This window comes from Bos indicus, chromosome 21 (assembly GCF_029378745.1).
Source record: "Bos indicus isolate NIAB-ARS_2022 breed Sahiwal x Tharparkar chromosome 21, NIAB-ARS_B.indTharparkar_mat_pri_1.0, whole genome shotgun sequence".
Classification (NCBI taxonomy): Eukaryota; Metazoa; Chordata; class Mammalia; order Artiodactyla; family Bovidae; genus Bos; species Bos indicus.
The window spans coordinates 27,747,256-27,771,433 of record NC_091780.1 but is presented as its reverse complement, the minus strand read 5'-3'; the positions used below and the strand labels follow the sequence as shown (position 1 = coordinate 27,771,433).

The 24,178-nt window shown below is 44.4% G+C and overlaps 1 protein-coding gene and 1 long non-coding RNA gene across 3 annotated transcripts in view; one reads left to right on the top strand and one right to left on the bottom strand.

Annotated features, from left to right (window-relative positions):
* Positions 1-367: 367 nt before the first annotated feature.
* On the bottom strand, positions 368-5,720 carry LOC139178196 (uncharacterized). The gene is made up of 2 exons (XR_011562591.1): positions 5,437-5,720; positions 368-721 (listed from the first exon to the last, which is right to left on the bottom strand). It is a non-coding gene; the product is annotated as an uncharacterized lncRNA (long non-coding RNA).
* Positions 5,721-6,048: 328 nt separating this feature from the next.
* MTMR10 (myotubularin related protein 10) overlaps positions 6,049-24,178 on the top strand; it is a 38,599-nt gene continuing 20,469 nt past the window's right edge. Inside the window, exons 1-5 of one of the 2 annotated variants that reach the window (XM_019983380.2) lie at positions 6,049-6,276; positions 6,818-6,878; positions 18,717-18,853; positions 21,328-21,400; positions 21,856-21,998. In XM_019983380.2, the coding sequence (XP_019838939.1) occupies positions 6,217-6,276; positions 6,818-6,878; positions 18,717-18,853; positions 21,328-21,400; positions 21,856-21,998 (474 nt within the window). In that variant the 5' untranslated portion in view covers positions 6,049-6,216. The remainder of the gene's footprint in view (positions 6,277-6,817; positions 6,879-18,716; positions 18,854-21,327; positions 21,401-21,855; positions 21,999-24,178) is intronic. The other variant, XM_019983381.2, reaches the window with a different exon arrangement.

Sequence of the window (24,178 nt, the reverse complement as noted above, 5' to 3'; positions counted from 1 at the left end):
TGTCATCTTCCCAGAATTCCCCCTCAGGAAAAAGATGTTTTAAATGACTTAATAGTTATCTTCAAGGGCCATATACTCAGGTAATGGCATAGTTTTGTAGACGTTGTTTAGTTGCTCAGTCGTTTTTCGACTCTTTGCGACCCCATGGACTATAGCCCACCAGGCTCCTCTGCCCATGGGATTTCCCAGGCAAGAATACTGGGGTGTGTTGTCATTTCCTTGTACATAACCACCATACACTATCTCTCCCCGACTGCTTCCACCATCACTTTCTGTTATCTGGACTCTTTTAACAGTCCCCAACTAGCATTGTTACTGAAAGTGGGGTCTGGCTGCTGGCTGCTCTAAAGTCAGTAAAGGGGCAAGGTTGGTGGGAAGTTTGCTTTATTTCAGAAGCTGGCAACATTGCAGGGGGTCAGGGGGAGAGGAGACTCCTGTTCAATGGCTGACTCCCACCACTGACAATCAGTAGGCAAGGGCTTTTCTAGGCAGAAGGAGGGAGCTTCATGCAGAAATAGCACAGGCAGCTCTGACAGTCATCTTGAAATTGGTCATCAGTGGTCTGACCAGTGTCATCTTGATCATTTTGGGTACAATTAATCTTCAGTCCTGGAGTTGGTTTGTTCCCAGTTCTCAGAATTGTGGCAACTTAGGTCATGAACACAGTCTGGTTGTCATGTATTGATAGTTAACCTCTTCCGCCTCGTGGGGGTTTTAGTACCTGTAAGACAGTTAAAGCATTTGAGCAAGCTCTAGGAGTTAGTGATGGACAGGGAAGCCTGGCGTGCTGCAGTCCATGGGGTCACAAAGAGTCAGACACGACTGAGTGACTGAACTGACTGACTGAAGACAGTTCACAGGATATGGCTCAGAGTATTACCTATAGCCCCTGAGGATGAACTAAAGGTCTTTGACTGAGCTTAATGACTAAACTGTTATTATTTTGTCCTGTTTGACTGTTTTCCTTTGCTTCTGAATTTTCTCACTTCTCTGATTAAATATATTCTTTGACTCAAGTTTTTCTACAGGAAAGAGGCAGGTTTAGGGCATGGGAGGTCGGGGAGAAGCAATGTAGGGTCCTTTTCTATTCAGTCTCACAGCTTCTACCATTATGTACCTCTACAGTAGGGTGTGTGTGTGTGTGTGATTATTTTAAAGTGTTAGATCAAGTCATTCTCAACTCAGAGCATCACAAAAGCACCTAAACTTTCAGAACCTATGTGATCTGGCTCGTTGATTTTCTCTGACCTCTTCTCCCACTGGATTAGGCTGCTCTGAACACACCAGGCAGGATCTCAACCCCGGGCATTTGCATGACTCTCTCCTCTTCCTTCTGATTTCCACCTGGCTTGCTCCTTCACTCCCTTCAGTTTCTGTCTGCTCAAATGTCATCTGATCAGAAAGGCTTCCCTGATCACACTCCATCTCCCATTGAAAAAAAAGCCCTCATCCTCTTTCCATATTTTTCAATTCATGGCACTTGTTATACATTAATTTTGTGTATCTTTTCACCTGTAATTAAAGTGCCAGGAAAGTAGAAACTGTCTTCTTAGTGACCCAAGTAGTTTTTAACACAGAGTTAGCAATCAATAGGGCTTCCTTGGTAGCTCAGATGGTAGACAATCTGCCAGCCAATGCAGGAGACCCAGGTTTGATCCCTGGGTCGGGAAGATCCCCTGGAGAAGGGAGTGGCACCCCACTTGCCTGGGAAATCCCACAGACAGAGAAGTCTGGTGGGCTACAGTCCATGGGGTCAAAAAGAGTCAGACATGACTGAGTGAATAAAGCGCATACACATGTAGCAATCAATACAAATTTGGTAACTGACTGAATGAATATATAAATTACCTAGTACATAATAGGTATTCAAAAAGTGTTAAGTGCTTTTTTCTTCCCCTCTTCACAGGGAAAAGGAAATGGTCTGTAGGGAAAACCACTATCCCCCACCATTTCTGTTCAGTCACTCAGTCATATTCAACTCTTTGCGACCCCATAGACTGCAGCATGCCAGGCTTCTCTGTCTTTCACTATCTTCTGGAATTTGCTCAAATTCAAGTCCATTGAGTCAATGATGCCATCCAACCTTCTCATCCACTGTCACCCTCTTTTCCTGCCCTCTATCCTCCTATCCTGCACAATAGAAGAACCAATACAAGAAACAGAGTCAGAAAAACAGGAGGACAAAGAGTGACATTAGAGACAAAGAAGGAGATAGGCAGCTATTTCAAAGGTACGGAGTATCAAGGAGACCAAGACTAGTGCTTGGAATTGCACTGATTCTCCCAAAATTCAGACACTAAAGCTGAAATTCAATGAGTGTATTTGGAGGCAGGAGATACATCTTTGCGAGGTAATTAATGTTAAATGAGTTCATAAAGGCTGGGATCCTAATCCAACAGGATTAATGAATGTCCCTATAAGATGAGGCACCAGGAACAAAATTAGGTCATTTGCAGACATGGATGGACTTAGGGTCTGTTATAGAGTGAAGTAAGTCAGAAAAACAAACATTGTATATTAATGCCTATATGTGGAATCTAGAAAGAAGGTACAGATGAACCCATTGCAGGGCAGGAATAGAGACGCAGACATTGAAAATGGACATGTGGACACAATGGAGGGGTGGGCTGCATTGCGAGGGTAGCACTGACACATATATACTACAATGTGTAAAACAGATAGCTAGTGGGAAGCTGGTGTGTAGCACAGGGAGCTCAACTCAGTGCTCTGTGATGACTTAGGGGGTAGGATGGGGAAGGTGGGAGGGAGGCCCACCTCAACAGGGAGGGGATATATGTAAACATATGGCTGATTTGATTCATGTGCAGCAGAAACTAACACACTGTAAAGCAACTATACCCCCCAATAAAAAATTAACTTGAATAAAGAAGAGGCACCAGAGTGAGTTCTGACACCCTGCACCCACCCACCACCCACCTCCCACCACTCAGCTCTCTTCATTGTCTGCAAGCCCAGAGTGCTCTCACCAGAATTCCATCTTTCCTACTTGATCTTGGGCTTCCCAGCCTCCAGAACTGTGAGAAATAAATTGCTGTTTAAGCCGCCTAATCTGTGATGTTTTCGTAGGGCAACCCAAACACATTAACACAATTAGGTATCTGAAAAGGTCCTAACATTTAGGGTAGGTCAAGAAAAATCTGGAAATCAGTTTTTCAGTTTTTTAATTGTATGGTCACTTAATAGAGTTGTAGATCCTAAAACTTGTATGGCAAGGCCCAAGTCACAGTAAGCCATTTCAGCATAAAGAAAGATCCATACATTCCTTGCAGAGCGTGTGTGGGAAAACAATCCATTTTGTCCAGTTTTATTAAAGTATAATTGATATATATCACTGCACAAGTTTAAGGTGTACAGTCTAATGATTTGACTCGCATATATTGTAGAATGATTACTGCAGTGAATTTAATTGGCATTCATCATCTTATATGAATACAGTAAAGAGAGAGAAAAAAACATTTTTTCCCCATGTGATGAGAACTCTTAGGATTTACTCCCTTAACTTTCCCATATAACATACGCTACGCTAAGTCACTTTAGTCGTGTCCGACTCTGTGTGACCCCATAGACGGTAGCCCACCAGGCTCCCCCGTCCCTGGGATTCTCCAGGCAAGAACACTGGAGTGGGTTGCCATTTCCTTCTCCAACGCATGAAAGTGAAAAGTGAAAGTGAAGTCGCTCAGTCGTGTCCGACTCTTAGCAACCCCATGGACTGTAGCCTACCAGGCTCCTCCATCCATGGGATTTTCCAGGCAAGAGTACTGGAGTGGGGTGCCATTGCCTTCTCTGATAACATACAGCAGTATTATATTATTTCCCTAGTACTTACTTTTCTTATAACTGGAAGTTTGCAGCTTTTAACCACCTCTCTCCAGTTCCTCTCCCACCTCCTGCCTCTGGGAACCGCAAATATGATCTCTTTTTTCTGAGTTTAGTTTTTTTTTTTTAATCTATTTAATGCAGATGAATCACAGATAATTCATAAAAAGGTGTTAAATGTATGTGTACAGCAGTATCTGTAATACCTATAATTCAATGGACTTGATATTTTAAAGTACAGTTGTAGTACCCAAGCAAAATGGAATTGTATGTCACTTAAACAAGTTAACCAGAAAGATCACTGGGGTTCTGGATCCAAGATAAATTTTTTTTAAAAAAAGGTAAATTTTGAAGTCTTATTTAAATTTTGTTGTTTAGTCGATAAGTCTGTCCAGTTCCTTTCGACTCCATGGACTGTGCCCCATCAGGCTCCTCTCTCCATGGGATTTCCCAGGTAAGAATATCAGAATAGGTAGCACTTTCTTCTCCAGGGGATTGTCCCGACCCAGGGATTGAACCCACATTTCCTGCATCACAGATGGATTCTTTACTACTGACCCACCAGGTTGTTGTTCAGTTGCTAAGTCATGCCCAACTCTTTGCCATACCAGACTTCCCTGTTCTGCATTATCTCCCTGAGTTTGCTCAAACTAATGTCTATGAAGTCGGTGATGCCATCCAACCATCACATCCTGTCATCACCTTCTCCTCTTGTCCTCAATCTTTTCCAGCATCAGGGTCTTTTCCAATAAGTTGTCTTTTCCCATCAGGGAGCCAAAGTATTAGAACTTCAGCTTCAGCATCAGTCCCTCCAGTGAATATTCTGGGTTGATTTCCTTTAGGATTGACTGATTTGCTGTTCAAGTGACTCTCAAGAGTCTTCTCCTGCACCAAAACTTGAAAGCATCAATTCTTCACGCTCAGCCTTTTTTATGGTCCAACTCTCACATCCAGTACATGACTATTGTAAAAACCATAGCTTTTAATATACAGACATTTGAGCCACAAGGGAAGCCCCTTAAATTTTTTAGTATTTCCATTAGGGACACTTGTCAGAATGATTGTGACTCAGATGGCCTCATTGGAGCTTCCCTATGGCATTAATTATAAAATGCTAGATTAGGGATTTATTCTTTAAAACATAAGAAAAACCTAGTTTCAATTAATAATTTATCAAAATGTAACATCACCAGTCGCCTTCCACCCAAGGCGGCTCCAGTTCGGAAACATGCTAGAGTTCAGAAATGCCCTGGGCTTCATAAGCTGAAGGTAGCTGATTCTTTGCAGTTATTGGGTCCATAGCCTATTTGGTCCAAACAGTTAAGGTCTGCCTCTCGCTGGGCTTTTTGATCATTTATCTGCTCACTGTTATTTTTACACGTGAGGATAGCCAAGAAAAGAAAGGAAGGTAACTTGCTTAATATGGAGTTTGATAAAGAGGGTAGAAGTTAAAGTAAACGGAGGCGTTCAGGTTGCCTGGCAACGTCCTCTGTCAACAGCCTCAGCATCCCACGCAATTCAGCAGGACACCTAAGGCTCATGGCTCCGTGCACGGACAGACACACTGGGTGATGGGAGATGATCTCCCCCACTGTGCACCTTGAAGGCATTGCGCTGACCGTCTGATCCCGGTCACTGCCCGCTGCCCCGGGCCGCCTCCCCGGTGCCCGATCCTCACAGGCTGGCCGCAGACGGCGTGACCGGTAGATCTCGGGCTACAGGATCCCCTTTCCTCGCTCTGGGATCCTCCTGACTACGGCAAACACCGATCGCGCGAGCTGGGGAAGTAGCGAGCGGCGTCCAGGGACCTGTCGTGACCCCCGCCGGCCTCCGTACGTCCCCGTGACCCCCACGGATGGCGTCCGTGACACATGCCGGCCGCCGTACGTCCCCGCGAGCCGCCGTGACCCCCGCGGGTCGCCCCCGTGACCCCAGGCGGCCGCCGTACGTCCCCCTGGCTTCCGTGGACCCTGCCGGCCGCCGTAGGAGCGCCCCCAGCCCCGCCCGGGCCGCGCTCTCAAGATGGCTCCCGGGCCTCACTCCCCACCGGCGCACTCACTGAGGGCAGGGCAGCGGCGCTCGGCACAAGCCTCGCATTCCGGCGCCCGCGCAGCCTAGAGGCCGGGAGCGGCCGGCCGCCGGCCCTGCGCGCGCCGTCTCGCGGGGCGGGGCGGGGCGCGGCGCCGGGCCCCTTCCGGGGATGGGCCCGGGCTCCTCCCCGCTCGGGCGGGCGCTCCGCCGTGTCCCCGCCCGTCAGCCCGCCCGGCCCGGCTGGCTGCAGACCGAGCCCGGGCAGTCGCACCGGGAGCTCTCAGCCCGCGGGCGTCGGGAGGCGGGTCCCGGGCCGCGACCGGGCCGGACCGAGCAGGCGGCCGCATCATGTTCTCGCTCAAGCCGCCCAGACCCACCTTCAGGTCCTACCTCCTGCCGCCGCCCCAGGTAAACAGCCGTCTCCCCACTGCCGCCCTCTCATCGCGCTTCCGGGGAGCCGCGCGCGGGCCGGCCCGGGAGGCTGTCCCGGACTCCGGACCCCGGCCCCGGATTCCGTTGCGGGGAAGCCACCTTCCAGCGAGCCCCGCCGGCTCGGTGGAAACTTGAAAAACTCCGCCGCAGCCGTTGTCTGCTCGGAGACGGAACCCCAGGGAGCGATCGAACCGGGATTTATATAGCCCTTTGCCCAGCGGCTGTCCACGCTGTGACCGCCGGCGAGATTGCATCGCCTGCGGGCTTCTGGAGGGAGGGGTCACCTACCTGTTGTAAATGTGAACACCTGGAGGCGCCTCAGGGGGTTGTACAATAGTGCTTTTTAGGTCCGACTCCCAATACCTTCACGAACAGGAGTTTAGTAAAAATATGAAAGAATTTAAGTGGGGGGATACGTGCCTGTCGCGTGTGTCATCACTTAGGAAAAAAATTTGCCTTCTCTCACGGAGTGGGGGCGGAATTTTTATTTTGATTTGTTTTTGCTAATGTGTTTCAGACTGACGATAAGATTAATTCGGAACCGAAAATTAAAAAACTGGAGCCCGTTCTTTTGCCAGGTAAGCATGAGAGTTCTGGCAGATACTTTATTTGACAGATACTGGCCTAAGATTATTTTACCAACTAGTATCATGTGGTTAACTTTACTCATTTACTTTAAACTTTAGCGAGTTAAACATCTAACAACTGTGGAGGGGGGAAAAGTTGGTTAGAACTAAAGGACAGCAACAAAAAGTAATGATTAATTGATGTTTGTCCTTGAAAATTGAAGCATCATAGAAAACTGTCAAGAATGTCATTACCTCATTTTCTTTTTGTCTCCTGAAATGTTCTTTTTTTAAGCACTCATGAATTGCGTAGGTAGTGAGAGGGCACTGCCCTTCATACCCATCTGCAACTTCATGCGTTTGTGGTTAATAGTCAGGTCATTTCAATAGAATGAAAAGCAACTTTTATTATGTCTGAGTCTCTGTACTAATAACAAAGCTTAGTGCACTTTGAATCACTTACTTGGCAATTGTTTTTTTGAAGGTGTCAGCTGGCTGTGTTTGCAAATCTCCTTGTTTCAATTTAGAATGGAGTTTCCCAACAGAGACACTCCAGACATTTTGGGCCTGGTCATTCTTTGTTTTAGGGTTGTCTTGTGCATTGCGTGATGCGTATTCAGCATCATCCCTGGCCTTTACCCCCAGATGCTAGGAGCACCCCCTCCTCTACCTTTTGTGAGAACCAGAATGTCTTGCCAAACTGTTTTGTCAGGGGAGCTCTTAGTGCAAAACTTTCTCCCTTTGGAGAAGCACTGGTGTAGAGCAAAATTGACCTTAAATGACCTTAGAGGTATCACTAAGAATTGATGGTAAATTGTTATACGCTTTAGTTTTAACGCATATAAGATATTTATCTGATTGGTAGTTTGAAGTGTATAGTCATTATATGATAGTTAGGAAAAGTCAGTTGTTTAACTCGATTATTGGGGAAAGTAACCAGAAAAGCCCATTTTAAACCTGAAATGCAATCAAATACCAGTCTGTGTGGCTACTATCAACATTTTAAAATCTCAGTCATTACTTAATGCTAAATCTGGTAAAATGACTAGAGCTCTATAAGTAGTAACTGAACAAATACGGAAACTTTAAATTTTGTGCTGTAAAATTTTAAATGTTAAGTGAAAAGTGAAAGTTGCTCAGTCGTGTCCAACTCTTTGCAACCCCATGGACTATATAGTCCATGGAATTCTCCAGGCCAGAATACTGGAGTGGGTAGCCTTTCCCTTCTCCAGGTGATCTTCCCAACCTAGGGATTGAACGCAGATCTCCCACGTTGCAGGCGGATTCTTTACCAGCTGAGCCACAATGTTAAGTAGAACAAACAACTTTAAAACATCAACCTTTGGTAACATGTTACAGATGTTAACTTTTAAAATTGTTTCAACTTAATTATGGAAGTTAGTTTTAAATATTTTCTCTTTATTTTGTTAATGCTTTTTAGCCAAACTGCATGTACTAAATAATCCTTTGCACTTGTCCCCAGAGTGAAGAATAGAATTAATAAGTATTCTTTGCTCCTTGTGCGTGATCTGTTTTGGGTTTAGTCACTCTGGTCTTTTAAATGTCCCTGCAGCAAGCAGTGCTCATCCTGAATGAGAGCCTGTGAGCTACTGAACTTTGGCTCCTTTTGCTCTGACTGAGCAGGCCCTGTTCTTTGATTCCCTGCTTCCAATACTTGATTTGATTTGACACTAATAAACCACATGGTCTTAGCTACAAATGATAGAGCTTGATTTTCAGTAATTAACTTATGTGTTTAAGATATGCTTGTGAATGTGTTGATACATATCAGTAAGCTCTAAGAACTTTGTGTGCTTAGTCACTCAGTCGTGAGCAACTCTTTGTGACCCCATGGACTGTAGCCTGCCAGGCTCCTCTGTCCATGGGCATTTTCCAGGCAAGAATATTGGAGTGGGTTGCCATGCTGTCCTCCAGGAAATCTTCCCAACCCAGGCATCAAACCCAGGTCTCCCGCATTTCAGGCAGATTCTTTACTGTCTGAGCCACCAGGGAAGGCCAAGAATACTGGAGTGGGTAGCCTATCCCTCCTCCAGGGGAACTTCCCAACCTAGGAATCGAACTGGGGTCTCCTGCATTGCAGGAGGATTCTTTACCAGCTGAGTTCAACTAAAAACTGGTTCAGGCACTAAGTCTTGTCCAACTCTTTACGACCCTATGGACTGCAGCACACCAGGCTTCCCTGTCCATCACCAACTCCTGGAGCGTGCTCAAACTCATGTCCGTTGAGTTGGTGATGCCATCCAACCATCTCATCCTCTGTTGTCCCCTTCTCCTGCCCTCAGTCTTTCCCAGAATCAGGGTCTTTTCCAATGAGTTGGCTCTTTGCATCAGGTGGCCATAGTATTGGAGCTTCAGCCAGCATCAGTCCATCCAGTGAATATTCAGGGTTGATTTCCTTTAGGATTGAGTGATTTAATCTCCTTGTAGTCCAAGAGACTTACCTTCCTGTTAAAAAGTCAGAGTTTTATGGGGAAGATGGAAACCTGTTTCCTAACTGTCAGTGGTTTACTTGTCTTAGAGATCGCAGCTCAATCTGGATCCTCTCAGCCATGGTAGCGTTTTTTTCTTTGGCTCTGTGTGTGCACACATGATGGCTTGACACCCAGCCTTCTGTCCGCACCTAACCTGTTCTTCACAGAACACTTAGTCCTAAATTAGCATGTCTTTCGCCCTCCTTCCCCTTCCTGTTCATACCTTCTCCTGGCCTTCCCACACCTCACTAGCTACCCCACCCTGCTTCACCTCTCAGGTTGCATCTCTGACTCCCGCTAGAACCTCTGCGGCTCTGTTTCTGGCCGCCCTGCCCTCCACCTGTGAATCCTGGGAGACACATGGAAAGTAACTGCAGCATTGGTAATCTAAAGACCTGGGCTAGCTTAGGGCTTTTACTAAGAGAGCTTAATAATACAGTTCTAGCCTTCATTATAGTTTAAAAGAGGAAACTTGGCCAAGTCACCTGTGGCTTTGCATAGGCACAAGAAACAAGGAAGTAATTGTTCAGAGATGTAGTATTGGACATTACGCTTTGGCGTGGTGCCTTGGGTTCAAGGATATCCTACTTCAGCTGCCCAAAGTTTGAACTTTTAATTCAATAAGCAGATGAAAATTGGAACACACAATCAATTGTTTATTTGTGTGTAGTTACCGAGTGCTCTGTTGAACTTAATGAGGCTATACTAAAATGATCTTCAGCTTTTATTAAGCATAGGAAACAGAAGAAACTGACTAGAAATTTAATTTTAGATGGTGGTTTATGTAAATAATTCCCAGCTTGCCCAGTTTATGAAACTCCTTGAGGTGAAGATTGTACCTAATTCAGCTTTGTGGCCCCGATGTCCAGATTCATCATTACCTGAATCTCATCCTTAATGCGGAGAAGGCAATGGCAACCCACTGTAGTGTTCTTGCCTGGAGAATCCCAGGCATGGGGGAGCCTGGTGGGCTGCTGTCTATGGGGTCGCACAGAGTTGGACACGACTGAAGGGACTTAGCAGCAGCAGCAGCAGCATCCTTAATGACTGTATTGTGTGTGTAAAATCACGCCAATCTTTTGAAAACAGGGAGAGTATGAATTTTAAACTGCATGTGTGCTTGTGTATGTGTGTGTGTGTGTGTGTATGTGTGTGTGTGTTCCAGCGTATATAAGTTGTGTCTGTTTGTTAGCTGCTGGGCTGGCGGATGCCCTCTCTGAGCTCCTCCTGGGAGCCAGGCACCCAGGCTGCAATGATAGGGGAGGAGAGGCATGAATTGCAGCAGGGCTGGGGTGAGTTCCACACAGCCTGTGGACAAGGCCGAAGATGACCTGGGCCAGTGATTCCCAGATTCTCCTCAGGGCCTGACTGGCATCATATCTGGATGGAGTTTTTATCCGCCCCTGGTCAAACTGAGATAATGAGGGAAAATGGGGCTTTTTTCCATAAAGCTAAATTGATGTGATTAAAAGGATTGTCCTTTATTCTGAGATTATGTCTTTCCAGCTTCTTTGGTGTAGATATGTTCTTCTGTTAGCAGCTGTCACTTTAATTTTTTTGAGTTTTTAAGTAAGCTCTTGTGTCACTTCCCCAAATTATTTTTGTAGTGTACCTGTTTTGTGGAATTTGAGCTGGAGATCATTCTGTAAAATTATTGTTATGTTAAAGGTGCAGTTTAATGAGCACCCACCCAAAGGCAATGGCACCCCACTCCAGTACTCGTGCCTGGAAAATCCCATGGATGCTGGAGCCTGGTAGGCTGCAGTCTATGGGGTCGCGAAGAGTTGGACACGACTGAGCGACTTCCCTTTCACCCAAAGAACATCTCTTACTTTGTCTGCCTGGAGTCTTTCCACTATTTTCTGAAAAACATACCTTTTCTCTTTTGACAAATTCTCCTTCCACAACTCCACGCAGCCTGGCGTTCTTGTGTGGCCAGTGAGGGTGATACCCCAACCCTAGACTGGCTGGCAGGAGCACAGGTTTGCCTCTGGGTATCTTCAGATGGGCACTTCGGGAAGAGCTCCCTTTTGGTCGTGCTGCCTGTAGCTGAGGCTCCAGAGGACCTGCGCAAAAGAGTGATGTCACATCGAGAACTCCAGAGGCAGAGCACCAAGGTGGGGGAGGGGGGCAGTCTGGTGGTTCCCTTCTCCTTGAAGTCCAGCCGACACCAGAGACAGAATTCTTCTTGCCAAGCCAGTTCCATGCGTGTTTCTGACAGTTTGGATTAAGATCCTTAACTCATACATGATGTAGCCTGCAGGTTGCTCTTCAGAGCCACCCCGTCAAAAAGGCGCCAACTTCTCTTCCTTCGACTGATGAGAAAACTCCGCAAGTTGTGGAGGATAAGTAACTTGCCCAGTGATGCCAGCAAGAATAAGGTCAGGGTGATGAGCCGGACTCCAGGCTGTGCCATAACCACTAAGCAGCGGGACCTGTCCGACTGAGCTGCTGACACCAAGTTCCAGATTTATGCTCTAGGCTTGGATGTTATCCTAGGGGGAGTGCTCTGGTGAGGTATAAAGAGTTCTATCCTCAGCTCTGCCCTTGCTGGCATAACTGATTTTGAGCCACTTTGACAAGCAGCTTTCAGATGGTTTCAGCTGCCAGTAAAGGGGATGCCTGGGGAGTCAGTGGGCTTCCTGTTGCTGGCCCAGCTGAGCTGAGGCTGGTGAATCACCATCGGTTTCATCGTGGGGGGTGATTGAAAGGAGTGGGGCCTGGTGAGTTCTCTCTCCTCTGTGTCTGAGATGTGGTCTTGTTAAGGATCTGCAGACTGGGAACAAGGAAAGCCTGAAGTGTGTGGCCCTCAGCAGAGAGTGAACTCTGGAGCCGGTGCTGCATGTGTGCTCCCTATAGAGGAGGACCAAGCAGAGAGGGGGTCCTTCCCTGAGCCTCATTCCACTGAGGAGGGGCTTCAGTGGAGGGAGTGGAGGTGGTGGGGGCTCAGAGGAAGGGCACCTGAGCTGGACTGGGGAGGCCTGGGCTTTGGAGAGCACGTGCTCTGTGCACAGGCCAGGGATCAGCTCCACTACCCCTTCTCTCTGCAGTGCCAGCAGCACTTCCACTAGAAGATTAACCAGTAGATCGATAATGAATGCGTGGATTGTCAGAGTCCTTTATAATCAGATCAGAAAAGGGTACAACCTTGGGCCATCCGGAAATGAAAATAGCCATTGTTGGACAGCTGTCTGGTTTACTTGCTTTTTTTTTTAAAACATATTCACTGCTTGGACCGTTCATGTATTGCTGTTCTTTGCCTCACTATAGGTATTATTTCCTCTATCGAATTGTGAATCCCTTAAAACAAAGACTGTCAGTTTCAGGTGTCGTTTGTTTTGTTTTGTTGTAGCTAGGATTTAGAGTTCACTGTAGACTGAATTTCATAGTATTTTAATTTTTAGATACCCTGCTCTTGAGAGACAAAGACCTTTACTTGTTCCTCGGAACCATGAGCAGCGTAATGAGCTGCGGTGTCTCCTGTTGGGTCTGTTCCTCACTGGGACAGCCTCCTGAGGATTTGGAGCCGGCCACTCCTTGGCTCCTGCTGCAGGACCTCAGGCCACCTTGGCATTCCTGACCCTGCGGCTCCCGCTCAGAAACTCTTCATGAACTTCCACAAGAAAAGTCCTGCTCAAGCAGGAGACCATCCCAAGTCTTTAATCTCTGTAATTTGCTGACCTCTGCTCTGCTTCCCAATATTGATACCTGTCTCTCTCCAACCCAGATGACTTTTTCCTTATCCAGTCCTTGGTGACTGTGATCACATGTTCTCTCTGTCTTGACTGTCATCTGCCGTCAAGATTTGCCTCTTCCTGAGGCCTGCCCTGCTGCCCTTCTCCAACCCCCATCATGGGCAGCGCTTGCTGGGTTTGGTGCTTGATTCTGTGCTTATTTGTGTTGTGTGTGACCCTGTGAGAACCAGGGGCAGCCTCAGATGGCTGGTGCAGAGTTTCAGCTTTCCTTTGTAACTGGTAGGCCAGTTTAATTCCAGGACCTGAATTTCTCTGCGGCTCAGGACCCTCAGGTCCTGGCTTTAGTGTTCAAAGTCCCACACCCAGGGATCCTCAGCCCCAGGCCATCTGGAACAGTCACTCACCAGATGTAAGGCCATGGACTGGAGTTTTGCCTTGGGCCTCTGCACATTCCATAGGTTAATTAGCTTCTGTGTATAGTGAGGCTTTGTCATAAGCTATTTTTCAAACTAAAATTTATGGGAAAATTATTTTAATTCATCAAATATGTATTGACTTTCTAAACCTGTAAGATATTATGAAAGATAATGTGATACGATTTTTTGGTTCTCGGAGTTAAAAGCTTTCCTAGCTGTACCATTTGGAGACTTACTAATTTTAATTATATTTCCTTATTTATCTTTACAGATGAAAAGGTCTTGAGAAAACAAACTTTGATGATTTCTTGATCCCTTACCAGGTTGTAGTAGAACGTCTTGGCCTGTCATCTTCTGGTTCGGATTTTTCTTTGGTGCTTTTCACATACTGCACCGAAGCTCATTTCCTACTTTTTCTTTCCTGCGGCCCCTGTCCTGCGGCCCCTGTAGCTTCCTGCCCGTGGTGTGCTGGCAAGTGCCTGAGGCCAAGGATCCTCCCACATGGCTGGCAGCACTCCGGCCTCCCTCCTCAGGGAAAGCCCAGGAGGACAGTCTCTGGGAAACCATTGAGGTTCTCAGGAGCTTTGAAGCTTTTGTTGTGAGTTTCCTCTTCAAGGTCACTAATTTAAAATGTAGCAAGAACAGTCAGGTGGCTCTTGTGTGTCTGTATCTGACCCCTCTGGGAAGAGGGCTTTGTGTTCCCTATTTCTCTCCTGTCTGTGAGCTGGTTTCCTGGCCTACAACTGCAGGACATGGCTGGCAGCCACTGAGGATAGCTCCTATCCAGGGTCCCCTCTTGTTTATAAAGTGTGAGCAGAAGACTATTCTGCGAGCAGAGAGCTGGCTGTGTGATCCTTGTACTATAAAGCTTGGTTCTATGTGAACAGAACTTAGTGTTATCAGCTAAGCCTCCAGCCAGGTTAACTTGGCGCTTATTTTATGACGTGCTCACAAGAAGAAGCTCCTACTCTGCATCTCCCCATGAAAGTGCCCTCCTGTTCTTCTACCTCCCTCCTGCCCTCTTGCCTTTTCTGCCAGGGGCTCGTTTCCACTCCACGCTTGAAAAGTTGTGGGACAGTTTTCCTTGAAGGACCACAGCCCAGCAGATCCCTAGTTTATTTTGTTTGTTTTTTTTTTGGCTTGTATTGTGTATTTCTTGTCCATTTTCTTTTCTTTGATAGTTTTATTTTAAAGTAAACGTTGTAAAAGCGTACAGATAGTTAACACATAGTCTTCACCCAGCATCCCCTAATCTTATAACTTCAATAAATTTAGCTGAACTAAGAAATTAAGCTAATTAGTCAGCCAGGTGACTCAGTGGTAAAGAATCTGCCTGCAATGAGAGAGACGCAGGTTTGATCCCTGGGTCAGGAAGATCCCTTAGAGAAGGAAATGGCAACCCACTCCATTATTCTGCCCTGGGAAATCCCTTGGACAGAGGAGCCTTGCAGGCTATAGTCCATGGGATTGCAAAGAGTTGGACATGACTTAGCAACTAAACAACAAGAAATTAACAGCACTATTAACTAAGCTGCTAGTTTTATTCACATTTCCCTAGTTTTTTTTTTTTTTTTCCCCCCACTAATGGCTATTATCTGTTTTAGAGTTCTAGTCAGGACACCATAGTACACTTGGTTTATCCTGGCTCCCTAGCTTCAGTCTGTGACCATTTCTCCATCTTTACTGATGGATCATGAATTCTTTCATCTTGGCTCCTATGTCCTTTTGAAATATCCTCGCCTCCTTCTTCTCCTTCTCTCTCCCCCTCTTTCTCTCCCTCTCTCTGTTCCCTGCCCACCCCCCACCTCCACCCCACCCCCCAGCTGTGGCAGACACATCCAAGGGAAGTTGTGAATCTTCAGCACTGCTTAGTGGGCCTCCTGAGCCCCCTGAGGTCACTGCACCATTGCAGGTTCAAAGTGCCTGTCTTCTGACGGGACGTGCCCAGGTGCTTTTTCCAAGCCTCATTTCACTAATGTTAAGAGTTGTCACTTAAGTGACTATCTTCTAGCACAGAGCTGGGCAAGCATCTTCTGTGAAGTCCCAGTCAGTGTTTGAGACTTTGCAAGCCATGAGGTCTCTGGTTGCAAGTACTTAGCTCTGCCTTTGTCCTGTGGAAGCAGTCCTGATAGTACACACATGAATGAACATGGCTACATTTCAATAAAACTTTATTTACAAAAACCGGGGGCTGCCTTCTGGGTTGGCCCACCTTGAACCCATTAAAGGCCTTCTGCTCCTTTCATGTTTGTCTCATTTTTGGTGCCTTGGTGAACTGCGTCTATTGTATTTGTGCCCATGGTAGGAGAGTGCAGATGTCATCAGCACGGTTGGCTAGCAGCACTACTGTGGTCATGTGTCCTGTCCCACAGGCCCACCATCTCTTCCTTTCCGTGATCATCCCTGCTCTACTTCCCAGGATCTTGAAATCCTGTGGTGAGGCTTTTTTTTTTTAAAGCAAACTTTTATCTGAGTATAACATACCCCCAAAATGTGTATGAATTATGTGTGTTAACCAGGTGTGTTTTTGTAGCATTGTTTTGAGACTCTGAGTGAATTGGCTCCTTGAGGAAAGTGGTAGAGCATGAAGTGGTGTGGGCTCTGCTTAGTGAGCCAGGAGTTTGTGTAAAGAGCTCAGTGTTACAGGAGTGCCACCTCGAACTGTCTGAGCTCTCTCTTGGTCCAGGTCACTCATCTGACTCTCTCAGCTGATGAGTTGCTGAGAGAATCACATAGGAAATGACTCTTGTAGTTTTGGGGGTTTTTTTCCCCTCCAGGTTAACTGCCCTCTTATGATTGGTAGCTATGATTTTCTAGTGGAGAGAAAAGGTTGAGCGTTCCTTTGCTAGATTCTGATATGGCATTTGGTAAACATTGTGTCCAGGGGGTTATGGAAGATTTAAATTTTATGTATTTGAGTTATTTGGTGAGAATCAATGTATATTGATGGCTAGCACTTTGAATCTGTAGTTCTGTTTGGTGCCTCCTGCTATGTCTCGATACAGAGCATATAATTCTGTGTCAGACAGTAAAGAATCAGCCTGCAATGCAGGACACCTGGGTTTGATCCCCGGGTTGGGGAGATCTTCTTAGAGAAGGGAGCAGTTACCCACTCCAATATTCTTGCCTGGAGAATTCTGTGGACAGAGGAGCCTGGCAGTCTGTAGTCCATGGGGTTGCAAAGAGTCAGACATGAATGAGCAACTAATACTTTTCATAAAGAAACAAGTTGAAATCAGAACACTTGTTTGTAAGTTCCAGGTATACTGCTTACTTAAGATCTTGGTCTCTCTCTTGGTCCAGGTCACTCATCTGACTCTCTCAGCTGATGAGTTGCTGAGAGAACCACATAGGAAAACATTGTGAACCTCCCACCAGAGGATTTTGCAGCTCTCTGTGGTGTGGTAGGCGAGCAGGATGGCCTGGGGCAGTTTTCCAAATTTGTGGTTACTGCTAGCACTTATCTCCTGACCCTCTTGGCACATGGCCCTATTACATCACTGGTTTCTGTCTGGTTGGAACCATGCCTACCCCATTGGTGGTGCTGGTCTGGTGAACCCGGAGCAGTGAAATGGTTCATTCACTTGTGTTAGCACTCATTGACTGGGCCCCAGCACCGTGCTCAGTCTTCAGCTCACAACTACACTGTCAGCAGTGGAGAAAAATCAGTCTGTGCTCTGCCTCCAGGGGCATGTGGTCCTGAGGGTGGGACAGGCACTGACTGACTTTATGTAAAGTGTACATCATTGTGCAGTAGCTGTGATCAGGGCTGAGAATTACAAGTAGATGATGCTGTGATTGAGGGAGTTAATCTCTGTAGAGGTTTTTCTTAGGCATTCCTGAGAAAGCGATTGGACTGATGGAGAAGGAAAGAGTATTCCAGGGAATGGGCACAGGGTACGAAGACCCCATGGGTGAAAGTAGTCCAGCCCCTGAGAGTGACTAGAAGCCCACTGAGGCTGGAGAGGAGGGAGGGTGTGAGAACAATGTGGGGGCACGAGGGGCCTGGCAGGCCACATGGAAGAGGCTTATCTGCTTAGAAGGAACAGTTACTCCACTGGTCCAAGCCAAGAATTGGACATGAGCACATTTAAATTTAATCCTCAAGTAAATGTTAGGGTTCTGTTCTTAAAACTTGCCTTGTGCATTTTAAGAATTTTGAAAGTTGTCTTTGCAATTCAAATTTATTTAAGAGAGAAGATTGTTTTGAGACAAGTTGTGCTTTGTGAATTGGTGGGTGTTTGGGTCTTGTCAGCAAACAGTTCTGTCCATCATTGTTAGAGGGTTTAACAGGCAAAATGGATCAGCACCCTAACCTTTTCACCAAGGACTCTAGACGCGGATTACTTAAACATATCCCTGGGTCTGATTGTATTTTAGAACTTGAAGGATTAATGATGACCATGGTTTAAATCAGTTACAGAAAATCACTCTTTTCAAAGAACGTTATAACTTTTGTTTTGGTTTCTTAATTTCTTTTAACTCTTTTAATTCAAAAGTATATTTTAAAGTTTTGTTGCCAACTAAGTTATCATGTGAGTGCAGAGGGAAACTCGATTTGGCTTTGTGGGTTTATTTTAAGTTAAATGGGCTTCCCTGCTGGCTCAAGCAGTATAGAATCTGCCTGCCATGCAGGAGACCCAGGTTTGATCCCTGGGTCTAGAAGATCCCCTGGAGAAGGAAATGGCAACCCACTCCAGTATTCTTGCCTGGAGAAACCTATGGACAGAGGAGCTTGGCAGGCTACAGCCCATGAGGTCGCAGAGTTGGACATGACTGAGCAACTAACATTTTAGGATAAATAGATTGCATTCTTAATCTTGAGATTAACACTGAACTGTTTCTCATCCCTTATGAAAGGAATCGAAGACATGGGCCTTGGAGATCAAGTCACATGTTAATAGAACACAACTATCCCATCAAGTAATACTCTGCAGGAGACTGGGGAGGTCATTTCTTCTCTGGGACGCCTTTCAATAAATAATGAGAGGCAGTGTAGCACAGTAGACAGTGCAGACTCCAGCTCAGCCCCTCTGGTGGAACATCTCAGACCCCAAGGTCTTTGTGCCTCAGGTTCTGTATCTCACAAATGTAGCACAGCGCCCCACTGCGGCTGTTACTGTTGTGGAGTCCTGGCTCAGTGTTTCTTAGTGTCATCAGGAAATTTTCCTTCTAGGTTACACAGCAACTGTTGACATTTTATGGTGTGTTTGTAGTTTGCACAATGATATGTTTCTTTTTGTAAAGGAGAAATTGTTGTAAATGAAGTCAATTTTGTGAGAAAATGCATCGCGTCGGACACAAGCCAGTACGATTTGTGGGGAAAACTGATATGCAGTAACTTCAAAATTTCCTTCATTACGGATGATCCAATGCCATTACAGGTGCGTTTGATTTGTATGCTGTTTAATTGTATCAAGGCTTTATACTCTTATACCTTATACCTGGAGAAGGAAATGGCAACCCACTCCAATATTCTTGCCTGGAAAATCCTGTGGACGGAGGAACCTGGTAAGCTACAGTCCATGGAGTCACAAAAAGTCAGGCATGACTGAGTGACTTCACTTTTATACTCTTAAGCAATACATATTCTTACACAAAGCACAGATATGGAAAAACTACAATAAAATTATTAAGTGAGTAATGTAAGGTTGGATCTCCTTGCAGTTCAAGTGACTTTCAAGAGTCTTCTCCAACACCACAGTTCAAAAGGATCAATTCGTCGCTCAGCTTTCTTTAGAGTCCAACTCTTACATCCATAAAAGAAAGCTGAGCACCGAAGAATTGATGCTTTTGAACTGTGGTGTTGGAGACTCCGACTCTTGAGAGTCTCTTGGGCTACAAGGAGATCCAACCAATCCGTCCTAAAGAAAATCAGTCTTGAATATTCATTGGAAGGACTGATGCTGAAGCTGAAACTCCAATACTTTGGCCACCTGATGTGAAGAACCAACTCATTGGAAAAGACCCTGATTCTGGGAAAGATTGAAGGCAGGAGGAGAAGGGGATGACAGAGGATGAGATGGTTGGATGGTGTCACCAACTCACTCAATGGACATGAGTTTGAGCAAGCTCCAGGGGTTGGTGATGGACAGGGAAGCCTGGTGTGCTGCAGTCCATGGAGTTGCAAAGAGTCAGACACGACTGGGATGAACTGAACTGAACTGAATGTAAGGTTAGGAATGTATTACATTAAAATTCAAAGTAAAGTTTAAGGAGAATGTTGAGACGGGTGCAATTAGTGAAATGGTTTTAAGTCACATTGCTATATTTATCCTCTGTGATCTTTGCTTATGTAACCTTTTTAATAAGGGAGCTATTATTTCCTTCTAAATCTTTTAACCTACATATAAAAACAAAGAGATCCTTTTTGACTGGTCATAAAGAGAAAAAAGTATACAGCAAATAATCTCATAAATGCTGCATGTTTTATGTATTTCATAGTATCTTTAACTGGCATTTTTCAAAAGTCAAATTCTTATTTCAAATTTCTAGTAAGAATGAAGAAAAATATTGATAAAGTTTTTCCTTAATAACCTCTTGCTATTTTATTTTCTAACTGGATAAGAGTAGCTCCATATAATTTGAGTTCTCAAAAGTTCAGTCATTTGACTAACTTAATAATTCTGGACTTTTCCTCAATTCTCATTTTCTATTTTGATTTTTAAAGTGTTATATACTTTACCCCCTAGACCTTTATTTGTGATAGTTGTATTTGGATGTAATTCTAAACTTTTGACTGAAGTGTGTAACTATGGATAAGTATATTTCAATCTATTGCAGTGTGTAGGTATATTTAAATTTAAGGCATTTAGAGATACCTACTATGTAGAGACACTAGCTTATTAGACTGTAAACTTGGGTTTTTCCTTTTGTTTTTAGCTTTATTTCTATCTTTGGCCCCAGATTTCACTGTAAATGAGACCAATATACCTGGAAGAGCTTAAATCCAGTACCACTCACAGAAAAAAATTAGCCAGTGCCCCACCAACAGAAGGTTAATCGCATCAGCTATGCCCTTAGTTTGAAAGTGTGTTTAAAAAGTAAGTTTAACAAACAAGCAGTAGTTTGACTAAAGATTTTTATTTCTGGTAGACCTTCTGCTCTAAAATCTCCATTGTGAAAATCAGGCTATGACTTGACCCGTTAAAATCTGATGACTTTGAAGGCCCACTTCTTTACTATTTTAGTGACAGTTTTACCTGAACTAGACATGCATGTGTTTGCTGTGAAGTGATTGACAGGATACTGTGACATATACTATAAGTTACAGTGACACTGTAGTGTGTAATCTGCCCTAATTTTATTGTTTAAAGCGTGGGAGAAAGGTGGAGAGAATGTGATCGAAGCAGGCATGTCATGTCTCTCTTCCTCCCCTGATTCCTACTAGAACACGTTCTATGCTGCCACAGTGCCAGCACTGTCATAGCTGCTGCTGCTGCTGCTGCTGCTAAGTCGCTTCAGTCGTGTCCGACTCTGTGCTACCCCATAGATGGCAGCCCACCAGGCTTCCCCATCCCTGGGATTCTCCAGGCAAGAATACTGGAGTGGGTTGCCATTTCCTTCTCCAATGCATGAAAGTGAAAAGTGAAAGTGAAGTCACTCAGTCGTTCCGACTCCTACCGACCCCATGGACTTGCAGCCTACCAGGTCTCTCCATCCATGGGATTTTCCAGGCAAGAGTACTGGAGTGGGGTGCCATTGCCTTCTCCACCTGTCATAGCTACACACAGGCAAGAGCTTTCTGTTCTTTTCAGAGAGCGTCCTTGGAGCTTATCACACCTAACAGTAAGGCTTGTTATTACCATTGGGAAGTGATTGCTAACAGAATTAACATGAACGTACTTTTTTATTTCAGAAATTCCATTACAGAAACCTCCTACTTGGCGAACATGATGTGCCTTTAACGTGTATTGAGCAAATAGTCACACGTATGTATTATTCTTCACTCAGTTGCTAAATTCTCACTTGAAGAATTATATCCCTCAAGTACTTTGGTTGGAATTTTATTTCTGTAGGTTTTTTCCTTTTTTATTTTTATTTTTTGGGTCCCAGGAAAATTAATTAAAAAGTAATCCGTAAATTATTTTAAAATAGAGATATAAAATATATGGCTTTTTATATTTTCTGGTATTTGTCCTCTTTTTAATTAAAACCTTAATCATTAAGTATAGATGGTAGAGATTTTGTGTAAAGAGATATCTTTGGTATCATCAGAAGCAGGGTTAAAACTGACCCCCCAAAGTTCTCAGAATCATATTTGAACAGGAAAGATTCCAGAGAAGCAGTACCCAAGTGGTGGGTGATCTTTCAGTTGTTCTCAGCAAGAGTTTGTTAAAGTATACTAAAGAGTAAGTATCAAGAAAGAAATTTTTTTCCTTTTCAGTAAATGACCACAAGAGGAAGCAGAAAGTTCTGGGTCCAAACCAGAAGCTGAAATTTAATCCAACAGAGTTAATTATTTACTGTAAAGATTTCAGAATTGTCAGATTTCGCTTTGATGAATCCGGTCCTGAAAGTGCCAAAAAGGTAATCCTGTTAAGTTCTGTCACGACTTTTGCACTGTGTTCACCAGTTGCAGTTCCTTATGGAAGTTCTCATTTCTCAGCTGCTCAGTTTTTTTTTTTTTTTTTTAAGGGAAGTTATTAGATGTCTCCTTATGTTAAAGTGAAAGTCAGGAATGTTTCTAGAACTGTTTCCTTGGACTAGTTTATGGCTACTTTAAGCTATTCTCTGGAGAAGGAAATGGCAACCCATTCCTGTACTCTTGCCTGGAAAATTCCATGGACAGAGGAGCCTTGTAAGCTACAGTCCATGGGGTCGCAAAGAGTTGGACACGACTGAGCGACTTCACTTCCTTTCACTTCTAAGCTATTCTACATAATTTTTTTAATCAACTTCTAAAATACAAAAAACTTTCATGTACCTTTTACATTAAGATCATTGCCATCTGGTTTTTTTCTCGTTAAAAAGATTGAAAAGATGATGCTGTATGCTGTATTGTAATTGAGGTTTGGTAAGACTTTTGATTCAGAACCTCAGAGCTTTATTATCAAACTAAAAGCTTGACTGAGGTTACATAAGGTTAGGTAAATATGTAGTTGTAGAGGGGTCTAATATTAGTACAATAAAGAAATTTTAATGAATTTAAATGATATTCCACAGGGGCAACTAAAAGCTAAGGGCTTTTTAATTGCCTTGTTTTTCCCCTGCCTTCCAGGAAATGTTTACTGCAAACTCATGGAGTGAGATTCAAGGGCAGAAATTCCTTCTTTGAGTCCATATTTTGGCTTTAGTAGAGGAGTGAAGCTGGTCCTAAGCAACCTCCCACCTCAGCTAGTCTGTGGTGCAGCAAGTGTAGGATCTACTAACAGAATCTCCAGGGGAGCCTTGCTCTCGTGTACTGAGAATAGAGGAGTGATGAGGGAGTTTTGGGCCACAAGAAATGGGTGCATTTGTTCTCCATGGTCAGTAAACTTAATGCAGTTAATTTTCTGTTGATATCAGTGAGGCTATCGGAAGAATCTTATGGCAGCTGTCTTCATGTACTTTGGTGGGGAGGTGATAAGTTTATTTTTAGAACCAGAGTCAACAGATTCTTTACAGGAGGGCAAACATGAAATGAATATCTGAAGATGCCTGGCCATTGCAGCTCGATTAGGTAGCAGAAGTGGTGGTGGGTCTGTGGCTGACCAGTTTTCAGAGAGAGTGTGTTAAGACCATCTTTCTGCATGCTGCAGGATGGGAAATTCAGCCAGATAACTTTTATGGCTGCTATTAGCCATTCAGTTCTGCAGTTTGTGATTTTGGCATTTTACTAGTTTGAGGTACCTGTTCTTATGTAGAAAGACCTCAGAATTAATTAGGTGGTAGATTGCATATAAAATAGTTGAACCAAGTTAATTTTTAAAATTCCTCTATAGTTGTTGTTTAATCAAAGCACCAGGAATCTGCTTATGGAAACATTACCTTCAGGATGTATAGCATGTCAAGAGTAGGGACACCATTGGAACTGAGGGAATGGAGTTACAACAGGATTTTTTTTTTTTTAAGTAAGAAATTGATACAGTGGCCCAACAGTCTTCCAGGAAGTTTACGTTTCTCCCATCCTCTATTCTGTGTTTCAGATGACACTGTGTCAGTCATTGAAAATCATAATTATCTGACTTCTTCTTGCACCATCTAGGATACTTGTTGCTAAGTATAATTGAGGCAATAAAGCATGAACAAATTAAAATTAAATTTAACAGTACAAAGTAGAAGCATGAAACATATTTCCACATAAATGATTAGTTTCCAAATGAATGAAACAGAAATTCAGAATATCCCTTATCTGTTGTTGCTGCTTGCAAGTACTTCAGGGGCCTCACTGAATAATCTACACAAAACTGACCAGGCGGCTCCAGTTTTTTATGCCCTTTCTGCAGACCAGATTGCTGGCAAAAATCCTTTCCCCACTGTCTTAAAATATAAAAAGCAGTTACCTCACACACAAAAGAAATACTGTTTTTGTCTTTGTATAATCATAAGAGGGGAAATACAGGAAAGAAACATAGGCATTAAGAATATAAATGGAGGGACTTCCCTAGCAGTCCAGTGGTTAAGAGTCCGCACTTCCACTGCAGGGGACTCAGGTTCATCCCTGGTCAGGGACTCACATGCTATGTGGTACGGCCAGAAGAAAAGAATACAAGTGGAGAATTTTTTCC